Genomic DNA, 16,392 nt, shown 5'->3' on the forward strand with positions numbered 1-16,392 from the left:
GGGAGGCGGGGGCACAGCGAGATCAGCTGGCCACCTGCCAACCTGCCAATGGCCAATTGAGGCCATTGACAGGATAATTTAAACAATTAAAGGGCCAATTGAAGGGCCTGCCCATCCAACATTAAGGTTAATTTAATAACCTTGTTAAATACCTTAACAGGCCTTTAATTGTCGGCTGCTGATTCTGGTGCATGCCCGCTGGCGAAATATTGCGTGACTACATGTTGACCCGCTGTCAACGCGTGTCATTTTACATTCGAGCGGATGATCAGCCAGAGGGGTGCGAGTAGTCGGGTGGTGGGGAGATTGGTGGTTGGCGGGGGGCTAGCCGGGGGCTGGTGGGGGATTCAGGTGGTCAGGGTGTATTCGAGGAGAAGCATTGGGCCGGGTGGGGTTGGGGGACTGATTGTTCGGTCAGGGGTGGGAGGATTGGGTGGTTGGGGGAGTGGGATGGGTCGGGTTGTCAGAGGTTGGAGTTGGGGGTGGGGGGGGGTCAGGTGCTCAGGGGGATAGGGAGGTCAAGGGGTAATTGGGAGGAGTAGTCAGGGGTTGAAGTGGTTAGGTGTTCAAGGGATGTGGGAGAGTGGTTGGGAGGGGATAGCCAGGGGGGAGCTGGTTGGGGTGGTCAGTACCATTGTTACCCAGGAGTTAGTAGTGGTTTTAATCCTTCTAACCTTTCCTGAGTAACCATTCTGCCAAGTGAGTCAGAACCAGCCAAAGTTTCTCATTTAAAATCAGAGTTTTGGAGGGTTCCAGGTGCAGGGTAGATGCTTGTTGAAAGCTGAGCAATTCCCGTGCAGTCCTTACATGGGGACTTGTGGGAGATCTCCCAGCACATCTTCCGGGGTGCCTCCAGGGTACGACTCTCTCAGGGAACGGAGGATTTGGGCTTCTATTATGCATTTGCATGTTGTAAACATCAAGGGGAAATTGGGCTTCAGTAGCAAATTAAAAGCAAACCATCTGTTGAACCGGTAACTTAGCACTTCAATCTACATACACGGAATCAAGGCAGGTGTAAAGACAAAGTGAGCAGGCATTTGCATTTGAGATTTCCCTGATCTAAGTTGAATATGGGCTAGAGTGTGAACAAGTTTTATGTCAGCTGTTCCCAACATGAGCCAGCACTCCACAGAACTTGTTTGAACATGCTCCAGATTCCGTTGGAAGCAATGGGAGGTAACATCATATAAACTGAGAATATGTTTCAGACGGAAAGCCTTTTATGTAAAAAATATAGTTTCAAACTCTATTCAAAAGAACAGAAAATACATAGTTCATTTTTTCATACATCAGCCATATGCAAACTATCACATTAACCCAATTAATGCCATGTTACATCAGCCTACTCGAATTCTACAAACTTCTGAAACAAGAAATGGCATAGTAGAACTGATGGGGTGGGTTAGAGCACTTCATCTGAATAAATACCTGCAAGTTCTCCTGCAAGTCACTCACCATCCTGACTTGGAAATATATCGCTTAGACAGAACTGTTGCTGGATCAAAATCCTGGAACTTCCTCCCTAACAGTGCTGTGGGTGTACCTACACCACATGCAGCAGTTCAAGAAGGCAGCTCACCACCACTTCTCAAGGGCAACTAGGGATGGGCAATAAATGCTGGCCAAGCCAGAGAAGCCCACAATCCCGTGACTGAATAAAAAAAACCCAACTGTTTGTCATTGGGAAAGCAGATATCTAGGGGAGAATTTTCTGCCCATCGGGGGTGCTGTCATTTTATGTGGATGAGCCAATTAAGGCTGAGTGCTACCTGTGTGGGCGAGGAGGAGGCTGAGTCGGGGCCTGCGCTCTTTTACATATGTGCGCGAAAGAGCACAGATATCTCCCTGAGGCAAAGAGCTGCCTCAGGGAAATCAGTTTGATTTTTAAAAATTTTAATAAAAACAAAAAAAAATGTTAAGACATGTTCTCTTCATGTGACAGTGTCACATGAGCTGGGACATGTGAATAAATTTTATTTAAAAATTTTAATAAACTTTAAAAACCTTCAAGAAACCTCATCCCACCTGTGGATGAGGTTTCATGATAAATGTGAAGGCTACCTCGCCTGCCTGCCAACTTTAAGGTTCAACGGGCAGCTCAGTTAAGTATTTTAATTGAGATTTAAATGGCCTTCATAGGCCTTTGACAGTTGGGCGGGCACGCAGCTGATTCTGGTGCGCACCTGCCAAACTGAAGATCAGAATGACGGGCGGTGATGTCGGGGCGCATGGCCGACATCACCACGCTTCCTTTTACGCGTCGGTGAGCGGGGCCCGCCCCCACTCACCGACCCGAAGATACTGGCCCTAGGATATAATGCACAAGAATGGGAGAGGTAAAGCCAACCAGTTTGCCAATCTAATGAACTACAGAGAGACAGCTTCCTACCCACGATTGAGTCCTTGACGTCAGCTGATTGAAACCAGTTCATACTATGAGAGTATAGCATCTGAAATGTCACAGTTAGGGACTAAATAAGAGAAGGGTGGGATGCAAGATACATTGAAGATTCATGATCCCTCATTGCTCCTGAATTCTCAGTTTGAAGCACATAAACAATCCACCTTCTATATTATGGCTGTGCAGTGATATATACTACCTACTGCAATTTGTTAATTAAACAACTAAGATTACAATTTTTTTATTTGAAATGGGAACTAAACTGACACATTTGTAACACTATTTCATTGTAAGATTTTCACACAGTTCTTTGTTCACAATCACAGTATGATTTCCATAAACTATAAAAAGAAAATTATTAAGATGAAGACGTTGCATTTGTTTTAATCTTTATATAATATAGCATACATTTTGTGAAAAGTATTTCACTACTTCGACTCACACTTCTAGCAACAGTGCAAAAGTTTGTTGATTTTTTTCTATTCTGATCCATTATTTCTGGTCCTCAAAGGGTTAAGGTGTTCAGGATTACTAATAAAACATGATTTGCTGTTGTAATTATGAATAGTTTTTGGAGAAAAAAACAATTAGGTTATTTTCGAATAATTTCACACAGCTGTAGTTTAAAAGTCTGGCAAACATATTCAGTGGAATCAGATATTGCTTGTACTGTTCTGAATAATATTTAGAAGAGCACGCGCCAACTCAGCATTGATTCATGTGGCCAACATAATATACCTTGCCAGCTGTTAGAACTCCAAGCCAATAGTTCTCTTTTTTTGCTAACAAATCCAGAATGCTATAATCCTTTGAGCCTTCTAACGCTTTGTTATATTCCACTTTAGTTGCTGACATTGTACAAAGAAGCATAAATTTACTTTTGGAAGTATTTTCTTACCAAAAAGTGGAACATGATTTGCAGGTTTATTTGCAGTTTTGTTACATGTCTTACATGTATCTATTTATTGCAGACTTTAAGAATGTTTCTAAACTTCCCACAAAAAGATAAATATTATCTCTAATAAATATTTAATGGACATAAATATTGTTGTCTACTCAAATATTAAGCTTAAGCTATATCAAATGACAGATAAAGCTAGTATTGCAATGGATGAGTTTTTGAAATTGAGATAAAACCCCAGGAATGGCCACCACTGGAATCCACTTTCATTTTTTTTGAGTTGGTTTGGTCAATCTTTAGCCAAACTATGAGATGGTGAAAAATACAGCACTGAAAGGTTCTGTTTCTGGCAAGAAGGAAATACTTAAACTGCAGATCCTACTCAGTTGGTACTTCCAGATGTTTGAGCATATCCCATCAATAGCATCAGTTGATGAGAAATCTGCAGCCCAATCATTGTGCTTGGTAGACTGAAGTCTGGCCATAAATTTTCTGTTTCTGTCATGATGATGATTAGCCTCAAAGTTATGAAAATATAGGGACAAAAATTAGGAGAAACAAAAATACAGAAGTCTGTTTGTGGTGTAGTCCAAGTTTACAGATTAAGAGAAGGGGTGCTGGTTTTGAAATCGTGTTGGTGAAGATTAGTTTTGGTGTGAAAGAGAGTGAAACGTACAGAAAAGTAGCAAAGAGTAGTTTGAGTGAATCTTCTTGGAGTACATGGGTGATTTATTTTAGTGCGTGGCTTTTTAAATTTTTTGCGAGGCTGAACATACACAGTAATTCAAAGGGGCTGACTTGAGTGCGACCTCCTTTCAGATTGCTGTGCAGCTGCACAGCTTCTAGGGTATGTTGATCTGAATACAAGATGGGCTGAATCACCTTGTCTCGTAACCATTTTTATACAGCTTGTGTTTATGTAGTGCCTTAAATGTAGTAAAACATCTCAAGGCACTTCACAGGAGTATTATCAAACAAGGTTTGACACCGAAGCACTTAAGGCGATATTGGATCTGATGACCATTGTAATTGTTGCAACCTGCAGCTCGATAGCAAGCAAAATCACCTGATAAAAGCAAAATACAAAAAACAAAATCACCTGAGCCTTCAATTACCAGCCCTTTAAATACACGCCACCCCATATGAGCATTACCATCACTGAATTCCCCACTATCAACATCCTGGGGGTTACCGTTGATCAGAAACTGAACTAAACTCGCCATATAAATATTGTGGCTACAAAAGCAGGCTAGGAATCCTGTGGTGTGTAACTCACCTCCTGACTCCCCAAAGCCTTCCCACTGTTTACAAAGCACAAGTCAGGAGTGTGATGAAGTACTCTCCACTTTTCTGGATGAGTGCAGCTCCCACAACACTCAAGAAGCTTGAAACCATCCAGGACAAAGCAGCCCGCTTGATTGGCACCACATCTACATTCACTCCCTCCATCACCACAGTGGCAGCAGTGTGTAATTTCTTTAAGATACACTACAGGAACTCACGAAACCTCCTTAGACAGCACCTTCCAAACCCATGACCACTACCATCTAGAAAGACAAGGGCAGCAGACAGGTAGGAGCACCACCACCTGGAAGTTCTCCTCCAAGCCACTCACCATCCTGACTTGGAACTATATCGCCATCCCTTCACTGTCATTAGGTCAAAATCCTGGAACTCAATCTTTCCCTAACACCACATGGATTGTAATGGTTCAAGAAGGCAGCTCACCATCTCCTTCTCAAGGGAAATTAGGGATGGGCAATAAATGCTGTCCAACCAGCGATACCCACGTCCCATGAACGAATAAAAAATATATAATTTTAAGTCATTTTTTGTGTTTTTATCCAATGATTCAAACTAAATAACTTTAAATTAAAAGGAGTAGATTGTTTCAATTTTTCCAAATTTTAGAATTTGTGTACAGATTTTCCTACTCAAGTACAGCTCTCCAAGTCATGAATAGTGAAAAGCATACAACTCCAATTTTGCACTTCTTTGTCAATGAAGCAAATCAGACAGCAAGGTTAATGCTGCTTGCCAGATCCGTAATAATGCTAGCTTCCTCCAAGACGGGTATTAATGATTGGTCACACTAAAACTGACTTTGCAATTTTTTTCAATTTTTACTTTTGGTTATTTTTTTTCCCTCAAATTTATGCACCTCTTGTTATCTTCATTCCAATGAAAGAGAAGTGGAACAGGCCTTACATTTTTCTGAAACCTCTGATGATCAATTATTGTCAATATTTGACTAATAGAAAATAGAGGTGCTGCTGGATCCAGCAACATCAATCACTTTTTCTGCTCCCAACCAAACCAAAACACATGAGATGTTTAAAACTAGCATATTTCATTAGAGGGCTAGAATACCTGCCTATTGACTATGAATGAGCAGCCAATCTTTCACATTTCACAATCTATAGGGTAGGGTCTGAATGAATGAAGGACATTTCTTATTCATGTCCCACATGCAAACATACAAAACACTGATTATTATAAAAGTGCTAGTCAGGCCCCTATTGCATTGCCTTCTAGACCTGACTTAGTGCCTTTAGCTTCTGGAGTACAAAATAAGCGTTTTGCATTTATTCCTGTAGATCAATGCGGCAGATTTATTTCTGAAGCATATAGTAAGAATATAAATGCAACCCAGAGACTAACATAAAACTTTTTTTCAGTTCCACCAAATATCATGGGAGAAGAACAAAATGTCTCTGTCACTATCAACCAGGCTATTGTGCTGAAGTGTCAAAGTAATGCAATCCCGCCTCCAACTCTCAGCTGGTTGAAAGATGGAAAACCTCTGCTCAAGAAGCCAGGTCTTACTGTTTCTGATGATGGAAGTACTTTAAAGGTAAGTAATAACAACATCACCCACCTGCAGATATCCTTTCTGCATGTTTTCTTTTTATGGGTGTGCAATAGATGTTTGTGAACAGCCTTGCATTGATTGTAGAATCCTAAATAAACAAAAGAACTAATGAAAAAGCTTCTTCATATAGTGTTGTCATTTTACCTTGATATCCCCACTATCTTTTGCTCTGATACATGTCCTCACTAGTTTGGGAGAATTCATCAAGTTCACGTGAATGCCATAAACCCAATGAAGGCTTTGAATCAAGCACAAGAATGTTGTAGTAAACTTGGAAGCATTGAATGAAGTACCATTGTGCCTGTGCAGTACCACTAATGACAGCTAAAAGCATATTTTATTTCTATATCATGCCTGACCATGTTTAGGGAAGAAGTTATAAAGATAACCTCGCAAGAATATCTAAAGTAAATTTATTGAACTATTTATATTAAGCTGTAGTTGCATTTCCACAATAGCAGTTTTGTTTTCATTTATTGTAGACTGTTGTCCTGTGGCCGAGAAATCAGCAAAGTCTCCTGGAATGATGAGTAGGGAGATTTGGTCAAATTTATAATAATAAAATCCATGTATTTAATATCTTTGCATGAAAGTCTGGCAATAATTTTAAATGTTAGCTGCTACTATTTGCAAGCTGCAGCGAATAAATCTTATGATTTGGTGTCCAAAAATTTATTTCAAAGTTATTGGTCATAATTTACTGTAGCAGAGTACCTAACAATGTCTGCTGTTAATTAGACTTGCTCTTACACATATTAGGATTTTTGAAAGTGTGGGCTAATAACATTGCGGTGAGGGAAATTTGGCATTTGGGACCTGAATGAACAGTGCAATCAATCGTGTTTCTCCTTAACTAATCAGATTGAAACATTGTGAAAATAGCAGTACAAGGACTGAAAGGGATATGTAAGTTAAGGTGGGTGAATTTGATTTTTTATGTCAACGACAATTGGAACCTAGAGGAATGAAACTCCACAGTTGTAATAGTTAATTTTCAGTGCCAAAGTGGTTGGCTGTCTCTACTTGACACATATCATGTCACTAAAAGGATTCCTTCTGTGGTGACATCTTTCTGTAGAGAGTTTAGTTGTTAGCTATCCACAAATACAGTAATATCACACCATTCATTGGATGTCAATGGTGAACCAATCAGTGAGATGCTGTTTACACTGAGCTAATAGCAGGGCAGTGCAATCTGGACGGCAACCTTTGGATTTCTGTATTTAACCATGCATATCTGAAATAGTTGCAGCATTTATGCATAAGTAACAGCACGCACATTAGCCTCACCATTATTTTGACAGCAAGTTATGGGCCAATATTCCTAAGCAGTATTTCCTGATATCCATCTGCTTTGGTGTTTTGTTGAACTTAATTTGGTCAAATCATCTCTATCAGGTGCAGAGACGTAAGCTGAGAAATAACATGGTAGCCCTACTTTGAGGATTGGGTTTTCATGGAGTCAGTGAGACATCATGGAGATGTAAAAATGGCACCTGGAACCCAATTCCACGATTCCCATCCCCATTCCTGATGTCTTCAATTTTCACCAGTGTGAGTTAAGGGTATGGTTGGAGTGGGTCATGAGCCCAAACCTTGCCCTCTTGATCTGGCCAGCTCTATTGTGTGGATAGGCATGTTCTAGCCCTCTGTAATTTTCATGAGGTCGGGCCAGCTTTTCAAAGACTCATGGTTCACGGCGGCTCAGAGGTGTAGTAGACCACAGTCTGGATGAGGGAACGTTTTGAAAGGTCACTTCAGAAGATCTTAAACATGCCAAGCTCTGCCACAGTACCCATCCCTCATAGCCCTTCATACCCTCTATGCCAAGCCATACCCTCCACCCACCCTCCATGCAAAGCTGAGGCACTTCCATGCTCACTCACCCACTATACAGTCTGTACAGAGCCACTGACCCCTATAGTACCAAAAGGATGTGTGAAAAAAAACATTAAAAAAGTCATTCATTCATAACTTTCTACTTTCTTAAAAAAAGCTCCTTTTACTACAGGCCTGTAAAAGTGTCAATCATCCAGACCATTTAAAGTATCAATAGCTGACACTAAAAACACTTGAAATTTCTTTATCCTGTGTGAATAAACATTGTGCAATTGACAGAATAGATCAGACAGCAAGAGCTATTAATCAAGCAATGTTTCCCCTAGGGAGCATCTGTTTCAACAGCCTAATGGATATCTGGGCTCTCAGCCAAGAATGTATAATGAGGCTTGGTTTGCAATGTATGAGAGTCCCTGGGGGAAGTTGGGGGATACGAAGTGGCATGAGTTGGCATGGATGGGGCATGGGGAGTGTGTGGGGGGTTGAGGGTGTGTGAGGCGTGAGGGCTAGAGGACTGTCCTTTGTTGTACTGTCATTATTAAAGTTGGAATGAAGTCTGAGAGATCCAGGGAGGGCCTTTTAAACAGCCAGTCTCTGCATTCAGCAGCTCCTGTAGCTGCCTCTGAAATCTTTCCAGGGGTGGCAAGCCCAACTCTAGTTAGCACCCACCCCTACCCTGGAATGAAAATCCCATCTTTACTGGCACTTTTTCTCCCGAGGCAGGTGGACCATGCCAGGAAATTTATCGACTCACACTACTCTTCTCCTGGATGAAAATCCAGCCCTAAATATCTGCCATTTTTGTGCAGGAAAACACTATTCAGAAAGGCTGTGTGACTATTGTCATTGACCCAGATTTTCCTGTCAAAATAGCAGTGGGGTTAAATGATGCTTGCCATTATTTGTGATCAAATGTTACAGCAACTTAGAGGAGCAGATGTGCAGTTATACTCAAATGTCCAAAATCTGCTCTCCTAGCTGTGCCATCAGCTTCACAAAAACTACCTCTCTCTACCTGCCTTAGCATTGACATGCATTGATTGGCTAGCAGTTGCTGTATTTGTGCAGTAGATATGAGCTAATCACGCCAAAGAAAGGTAAGTCTTGGTAATTTCAGTTTAAGTAGCTTTTAATAGCATGGATCTTGTAGTCCCGAAATTGACAAACGCTGAGAAGTTCGCTACTGAGGGCTGCAACTGTACCGCATAGGTCAGATGGATAAAGGTAGTCTAGATCAGGAGTACATTGAATGTTTTTGGGATAGTTTCTTGGAAAAGCATGTTCTGGAGCCAACCACAGAGCAGGCTATACTAGACCTGGTATTGTGCAAGGAGGTGGGAGTAATTAATGAACTCATAATGAAGGCAACCCTAGGTAGTAGCGACCATAATATGATTGAATTTTACATTCAATTTGAGGGAGAGAGAAGTGGATCTGAGACTAAGCTTTTAAACTTAAATAAGGGCAATTATCAGCGCATGAAAGCTGAGCTGGCAAAAGCGAATTGGCAAATTAGGTTAAGGGGTAGGTCAATAGAGATGCAGTGGCTAATATTTAAGCACATATGTCAGAATGCACAGAGTAGATACATTCCAACCAGTAAGAAAAAGCCCAAGGGACAGACACATCATCCATGGTTAACTAGAAAGGTTAAAGATAGTATCAACTTAAAGAGAAAGCATATAATTGTGCAATGATAGGTAGAAGGCCAGAAGATTGGACAGAGTATAAGAAACAGCAAAGAATGACTAAAAGACTAATAAGGACAGAAAAATCAGAGTATGAGAGAAAGCTAGCCAGAAATATAAAAACAGAAATTAAGAGTTTTAATAAATATTTTTAAAAAGAAAAGAGTTAACAAAGCGAGCATTGGTGCTGTAGAAAGTGAGTCTGGAAAATTGATAATGGAAAACAAGGAGATGGCAGATGAATTGAACAGGTATTTTGCATCAGTTTTCACTATGGAGGATATAAGTAACAAGCCAGAAGTAGCTATAAACCAGGAAATGAAAGTGGGGAAGGAAGTCAGGAAAATTACAGTCACCAGAGAAGTGGTACTGTGTAAATTGTTGGAGCTGCGGACTGACGAGCCCAGGTCCTGATGAACTTCATCCTAGAGTCTTAAAAGAAGTGTCTAGTGAGATAATTGATGCACTGGTTTTAAATTTCCAAAACTCCCTAGATTTGGGGAAGGTCCCATTTGATTAGAAGAGAATAAATGTAACTCCATTATTCAAAAAGCAAGGGAGACAGGAAGTGGGAAACCACAGGCCAGTTAGCTTTATCATAGTTTGTTTGTCATAGGGAAAATGTTAGAAACTGTTATTAAAGAAGTTCTAGCAGGGCACTTGGATAATCTCAAGTTCATCAGGCAGAGTCATAATGGTTTTGCGAAAGGGAAATCGTCTTTAGCCAACTTATTGGAGTTCTTTGAGGAAATAACATGTGCTGTGGATAAAGGGGAACAGATGGATGTACTGTACTTAGATTTCCAGAAGGCATTTGAAAAAGTGCCAAATCAAGGTTTATTGCAGAAAATAAAAGCTCATAGTATAGGGGGTAACATATTGGCATGGTTAGAAGATTGGCTGGCTAACAGGAAGCAGACAGTAGGCATAAATGGGTCTTTTTTGGGTTGACAAGAGGTAATGAGTGGCGTACCACAGGGATCAGTGCTGGGATCTCAATTATTTACAATTTATATAAATGACTTGGATGAAGGGATTGAAGGGATGACTGCCAAATTTGCTGATGACACAAAGATAGGTAGGAAAGTAAGTTGTGTAGAGGACATAAGGAGGCTACAAACAGAAATAGATAGATTAAGTGAGTGGGCATTGATCTGGCAGATGGAGTTTAAGTGCTAAATGTGAAATTTTCCATTTTGGCAGGAAGAATAAAAGAGAAGCATATTACCTAAATGGTGAGAGATTGCAGAGCTCTGAGATGCAGAGGGATCTGGGTGCCCTAGTACATGAATCACGAAAGGCTAGTATGCAGGTACAGCATGTAATTAGGAAAGCTAATAGAATGTTATCATTTATTGTGAGGGGAATTGAATATAAAAGTAAGGAGGTTATACTTCAGTTGTACGGAGCATTGGTGAGACCACATTTAGAGTACTGTGTATAGTATTGGTCACCTAATTTAAGGAAGGATGTACATGCATTGGAAGCAGTTCAGAGAAGGTTTACCAGACTAATACCTGGAATGGGTGGGTTGTCTTTTGAGGAAAGGTTGGACAGGCTGGGCTTGTATCCACTGGAATTTAGAAGAGTAAGAGGCGACTTGATTGAAACATATAAGATCCTGAGGGGTCTTGACAGGGCGGATGTGGAGAGGATGTTTCCTCTTGTGGGAGAATCTAGAACTAGGGGTCACTGTTTAAAATAAGAGGTCACCGATCTAAAACAGAGATGAGGCAAAGTTTTTTCACTCAGAGGGTCTTGAGTCTTTGAAACCCTTCCTGAAAAGGTGGTAGAAGTGGAGTCTTTGAACATTTTTAAGGCAGAGGTGGATAGATTCTTGGTAAGCAAGGATGTGATAGGTTATTGGGGGTTGGGTGGGATGTAGATTTCAGGTTACTGTCAGATCAGCCATTATCTTATTAGATGGCAAGGCTCAAGGGGCTGAATGGCCTACTCCTGCTCCTTGTTCATATGTAAATTCTAGGGAGCCCACTTCCACTCAAATACAGAAGTTGCAGTGTGCCTGAATGGACCCTGAAGGAGCCCATGCTGATGGTACCACCTGGATCTGTCAGTTCTTTTCTTTAAAGTTTCTTTAAAACATTTCTTTAAAGTTGATTTTTTTTAGGGCTGCTTTAGAAGATGCAGAGCCTGCTCAGGAGCATATCCTTTCAACCAAGAGTATTAAAACTCTCCTGCTCCTCCAGTTCTTCTTTTCCCAACCAACAGGTCCACTCCTCAGCTCCCCATAACTCCCCTTGCTCCACACCCTCAGCACCCTTGCTCCTCTTCCCCCAACTTCCCATACCCAGGCTCTTCTCCCCGTATGCTCTCCTGTGCACTTACACCCCCTGCTTTCTCTTTCCCCATCATATCCCCAGCCAAAAAACCTCTCCATCATGGCTGTTCCTTATGTTGGTGACACTGGGGAGCAGAGGTGGAGGGGAGCCAGGGAAGGCCAGTGGGCAGTGAGGGGGGTGGGTGTGGAAGCTGGAGGGGTGAGGGGAAAGCTTAATTAAAATTACACCAAATAAGAAATAGCAAAGAATCAAGAAACACTTGTCTGTCACTGAGCTGAACACAGACCTCATGGGGCATGTCTTCAATTCATGACATTAAAAAGAGGCATAGCTTTGTCAGCAATGCGCCACACCACTAGGCCTCTCCAGCCATTCCATTATCGGACCCATGCTGCAGCTGGAGATCAAGTTTCTGTTGCAGTCTATGACCAGGATAGGGTCATACTTCTTGACGCAATCAGCGGCGAATGCCTCTGCTTCGCTGCTGACCACAAGATCTAGATGATTAAGTATAAATACTATTTATTGCCAGGCAACCTGCCTGGCACTGAAATTTAATTATTATAAGTATGGGGTCTCATTCCTTCCAGATTTCATTGTTGTTGGAGATTATAAAACTTTCAATTTTTTCCTTTCTTTTTTCTTCCTCTTTAATTCCAATTTTTCTTTGCCTTTCTTGATTTTTCTTTCTGTACCAGATTTGACAATGAATTCATTCACTCTAGTTTATGCTTCCTTCTCAGTTTTTAAATTGTTAATTTCATAGTCCTTCAATCTGATTGCTTAAGAATATACACCATTGCTTGCCCTGTTCACTCAGGTCCCTAACATTATTCAAGCTCAAACTTTCAGCAACTTACCACACAAAAACAATTTAAATCATAGGGCAGAATTCTCCCCCCCAGTTGGGGAGATTGTGCGGGGGTGGGTGGGAGAGGGAGCAAACCCGACCAGGTCTGCGCTGCTATTTTATGTGAGCAGGCCAAGTAAGGCTCGTCCAGCTTGACGCACACCCGGAAGTGCTGTGTGCTTCCTGTGCAGACGGGGTGGGGAGGGGGTGTGGATTCCCTGAGTCGGGACCTGCGCGTGAAAGAGCACAGAAATCTCTGTGCCTCAGGGAGATTAGTTAAAGTTTTTAGGAGCTAAATACAGAAAAGATATTATAAGACATGTCCCCTCATGTAACACTGTCACATGAGCTGAGACATGTCAAGGAACATTAATGGAAAACTTAATTTATAAAAAGTTCGTGAAACTTCATCCCGCCTGTGGATGAGGTTTCATGAAAATTGCAAAGGCTGTCTGGGCTCTTCGCCTGCCCACCAACCTTAAGGTTGGATGGGCAGTTCATTTAACTATTTTAATTAGTTTTTAACAGCCTTAATAGGCCTTTGACAGTTTGGCGGGCGCGCAGCTGACTTGGCCGCGCTTCTGCCGAACTGAAAATCTAAATGACGCGCGGTGACATCGGGACGCCTGCCCGATGTCACCATGCGTCATTTTACAAGTCGGCGAGCAGGCCCCACCCCTGCTCGCCAACCAGAAAATTCTTCCCATAAATGTGCAATGCAAGTCCAAATAACTGAACGCTTTGTTAGTTGCCATGATACCATGAAAAATTCTGGCTTAATATTGGAGATATGGCCTTTGCTTTGGTGCACCTTCAAAGATTTTGAATTGTTTCTTCAAATTTACCAGTGAAGAGGAAAGACTGAAACACTGGTAGTGAACATAAGACATAAGGGATCATGTTTCAAGAGTCAGTTACATTGAATGTTAGTGCAGAGGAGCCTTTGTTGTTTTTGATTTTCCAGTAAATCCAGTTTGTGTACTTATATTTATTTGCTATTCAATATATCTGATTAATAATTTATAGCCTAAGTTACAGTCTGATAGCATCTTTAGTCTTCCTCCTATTAGCAAAGTCAAGAAGTTCACGTGAGGACAGGTGTTACATTCAGTAAGTGAAATAACTCCTTGGCTCATTTATCTAGATATTGGTCCAAAGATGCACTTCAGGTCAAAGCAAGCACAGGCTCACTTACAAGAATAGCCTGTAATGCTGAATGAGAGGATGATATCTAGTGTAAAAACTGAACACTAATAACACCTTTTTTTATTTGCTTTCAACTGAACATGCAACATCAGACCAGAGCAGTCTTCTGTGAATTTGAACTCTCAAAATGTTCCTCCAAAAGTTTCCTTCATTTCAGCACCATCATCTGTAACAGGAGAGAGAACCATTCATAATAGAAGAGGAATCAAGAAACCTGTAACATCTTTACAACAAGATTCTGGAACATTAATTTGCTTAACTAAAAATGTCATTTTTATTTTTAAAGTCTACATTGCACATAATCTACCAGCAGCCTAACTTTCATTTCCTAACTCATAGATTGAGGCTGCGCAAGTCCTGGATGCTGGTCGTTACACATGCGAAGCCACAAATGTGGCTGGTAAAACAGAGAAGAACTACAACTTAAACATTTGGGGTATGTTGGCATTGCTGTTGCATAAGAACGGATAAGAATATTTTTAAAACATCTTCTGAGTATCACTTCTGTATAAATTGCAATTAAAATATTAATATGCAGACCCCTATTAAATTGTAATTATTGTATTTTACCTAACTTCGGTTAAATATTTTTGTAATATAGGAAATTTCCTTCCACTGTCTGGAGAGTAGTTTTATTCCTCCCCGTTCACAGAATGTAACTATTGGCTTAAAAGCATGATCTTGTGGTTTGGCTCCCAATAACCCTTGCCAACAAATGGGATGGCGTGAACTGATAAAGATTGGGATCTATTTCAGAAGCTGTTTGCAAGAAGAGGCCCCCGCCCACAAAAACATGCAATTGTTGGAAGATAGTTACTATATGTGAAAGTTGTTTGGAGCTAGGAGGGAGAGCTTGGACCTAGAGAAAGGTTAAAATGTAGATGCTGAAAGCTGTGGATAAAGTCTGATGCTCAGAAGGGAGACTCAATCTGGTGTCTGGGAGAAATAAAGTGCTGGGAGGACAGCCTACAGTCTATTACAGGGAACTGGCTATCTGGCACAGTTTACTCAAATAATTATGACTTTAAATGGGCCTCCATTTATCTAGCAGTCAAAAATACTGATTTTCTTTTTCATACTTACCTCAATGTGGAGCATTAAGTGCTCCTACTGGCTCCACATCAATACTGTGGACAGCTGCCAGCCCATGCTCATCCCACCCTCCCCTGTTCTCCTCCATCCCTCTTCCAGGAATTATCTGTGACTAGGCTCAGCATCAGAGTCAACTGATCTGAGAAGGTCCAAATCGGCAAACTTCATTGGGATGCTTGATGGGTGTCTGCAGTTCAGTGGCTTCATTGAAATGAAGCCCACAGTCCAATTAATTGTAAGCCTCAGGTTTCCATTTTGAGGCACGACTTCTGGAAAAGCTTGCTGCAATCCCTGGCACAAAACCGATTTCTCGGCCATTGCACATATTTATAAGGTTCAATGTCAGACTCTGATGGCGACACATCAAGAATTCTACTGCTCATTGTACTTAATCTCATATTAATTAGATATTAAATTCAATGTCTTGTTGGAGATGGTCATAGCCTGGCATGATGTGACACAAATGTTTCTTGCCACTTATAAACCCAACCTGAATGTTGTCCAGGGACAGAATTTTCTCCCTGTCGGGCGGGCGGGCAGGCCCGACCCAAACTCCAGCGGGCAGGGAGCCGATCCCTGCCAGTGAAGCGGGCAGCACCGTCATTTTATGTGGGCGAGCCAATTAAGGCCCGTCCAGCGTGACATCCGACAGCAAGCACAATGCGCATCCTGTGTGGGCAGGGGGGATTCCCTAAAAGCAAGAGTGCACTCTTTTGCACATGCGCACAAAAGAGTGCACATCTCCCTGAGGTTAGGTGCTGCCTCAGGGAGATTGCTTCCACCTTGAAAAATATTAAAAATAGAAAAAAAAATTCCCTAACATGTCCCCCTCATGTGACAATGAGATGGGAGATGTTCATAATTTACAGAATAACTTTATTAAAATGTTTAAAAGCCTGCATGAAACCTCATCCCGCCACTGGATGAGGTTTCATGCTTTTTCTATTTGCCGCCGGGGCTCCAGGCTGATCTGCCAACCTTAAGGTTGGACGGGCAGGTCCTTTAATTGTTTAAATGATCCTGTCAATGGCCTCAAATGGATAGTGACAGATCAGCGGGTCTGCAGCTGATTTTTCTGCACCCCCGCCTTCCTGAAAATTTAAATGGGGCGGGATGACGTCGGAAGTTCCGCCCGACATCATCCCGCGTCATTTTACGCACCGGCGAGCAGATCCCGCCCCCTGCTCGCTGACAGCAAAATTCTGCCCCAGGTGTTTTATTTTTTTTAGCATGGACTGCT

The 16,392-nt window shown here is 41.6% G+C and overlaps 1 protein-coding gene across 4 annotated transcripts in view; it reads left to right on the forward strand.

The window, feature by feature from the left end:
* hmcn1 (hemicentin 1) overlaps positions 1–16,392 on the forward strand; it is a 725,933-nt gene that overhangs the window by 464,752 nt on the left and 244,789 nt on the right. For all 4 annotated transcript variants that reach the window (XR_005945469.1, XM_041207700.1, XM_041207701.1 and 1 more), the window contains exons 41-42: positions 5,984–6,159; positions 14,400–14,496. Coding sequence is in view for 3 of the 4 variants with exons in the window: in XM_041207700.1 (XP_041063634.1) it covers positions 5,984–6,159; positions 14,400–14,496 (273 nt within the window). In the remaining variant the exon portion in view is untranslated. The remainder of the gene's footprint in view (positions 1–5,983; positions 6,160–14,399; positions 14,497–16,392) is intronic.

This window comes from Carcharodon carcharias, chromosome 16 (genome assembly GCF_017639515.1).
Source record: "Carcharodon carcharias isolate sCarCar2 chromosome 16, sCarCar2.pri, whole genome shotgun sequence".
NCBI classification, from domain to species: Eukaryota; Metazoa; Chordata; class Chondrichthyes; order Lamniformes; family Lamnidae; genus Carcharodon; species Carcharodon carcharias.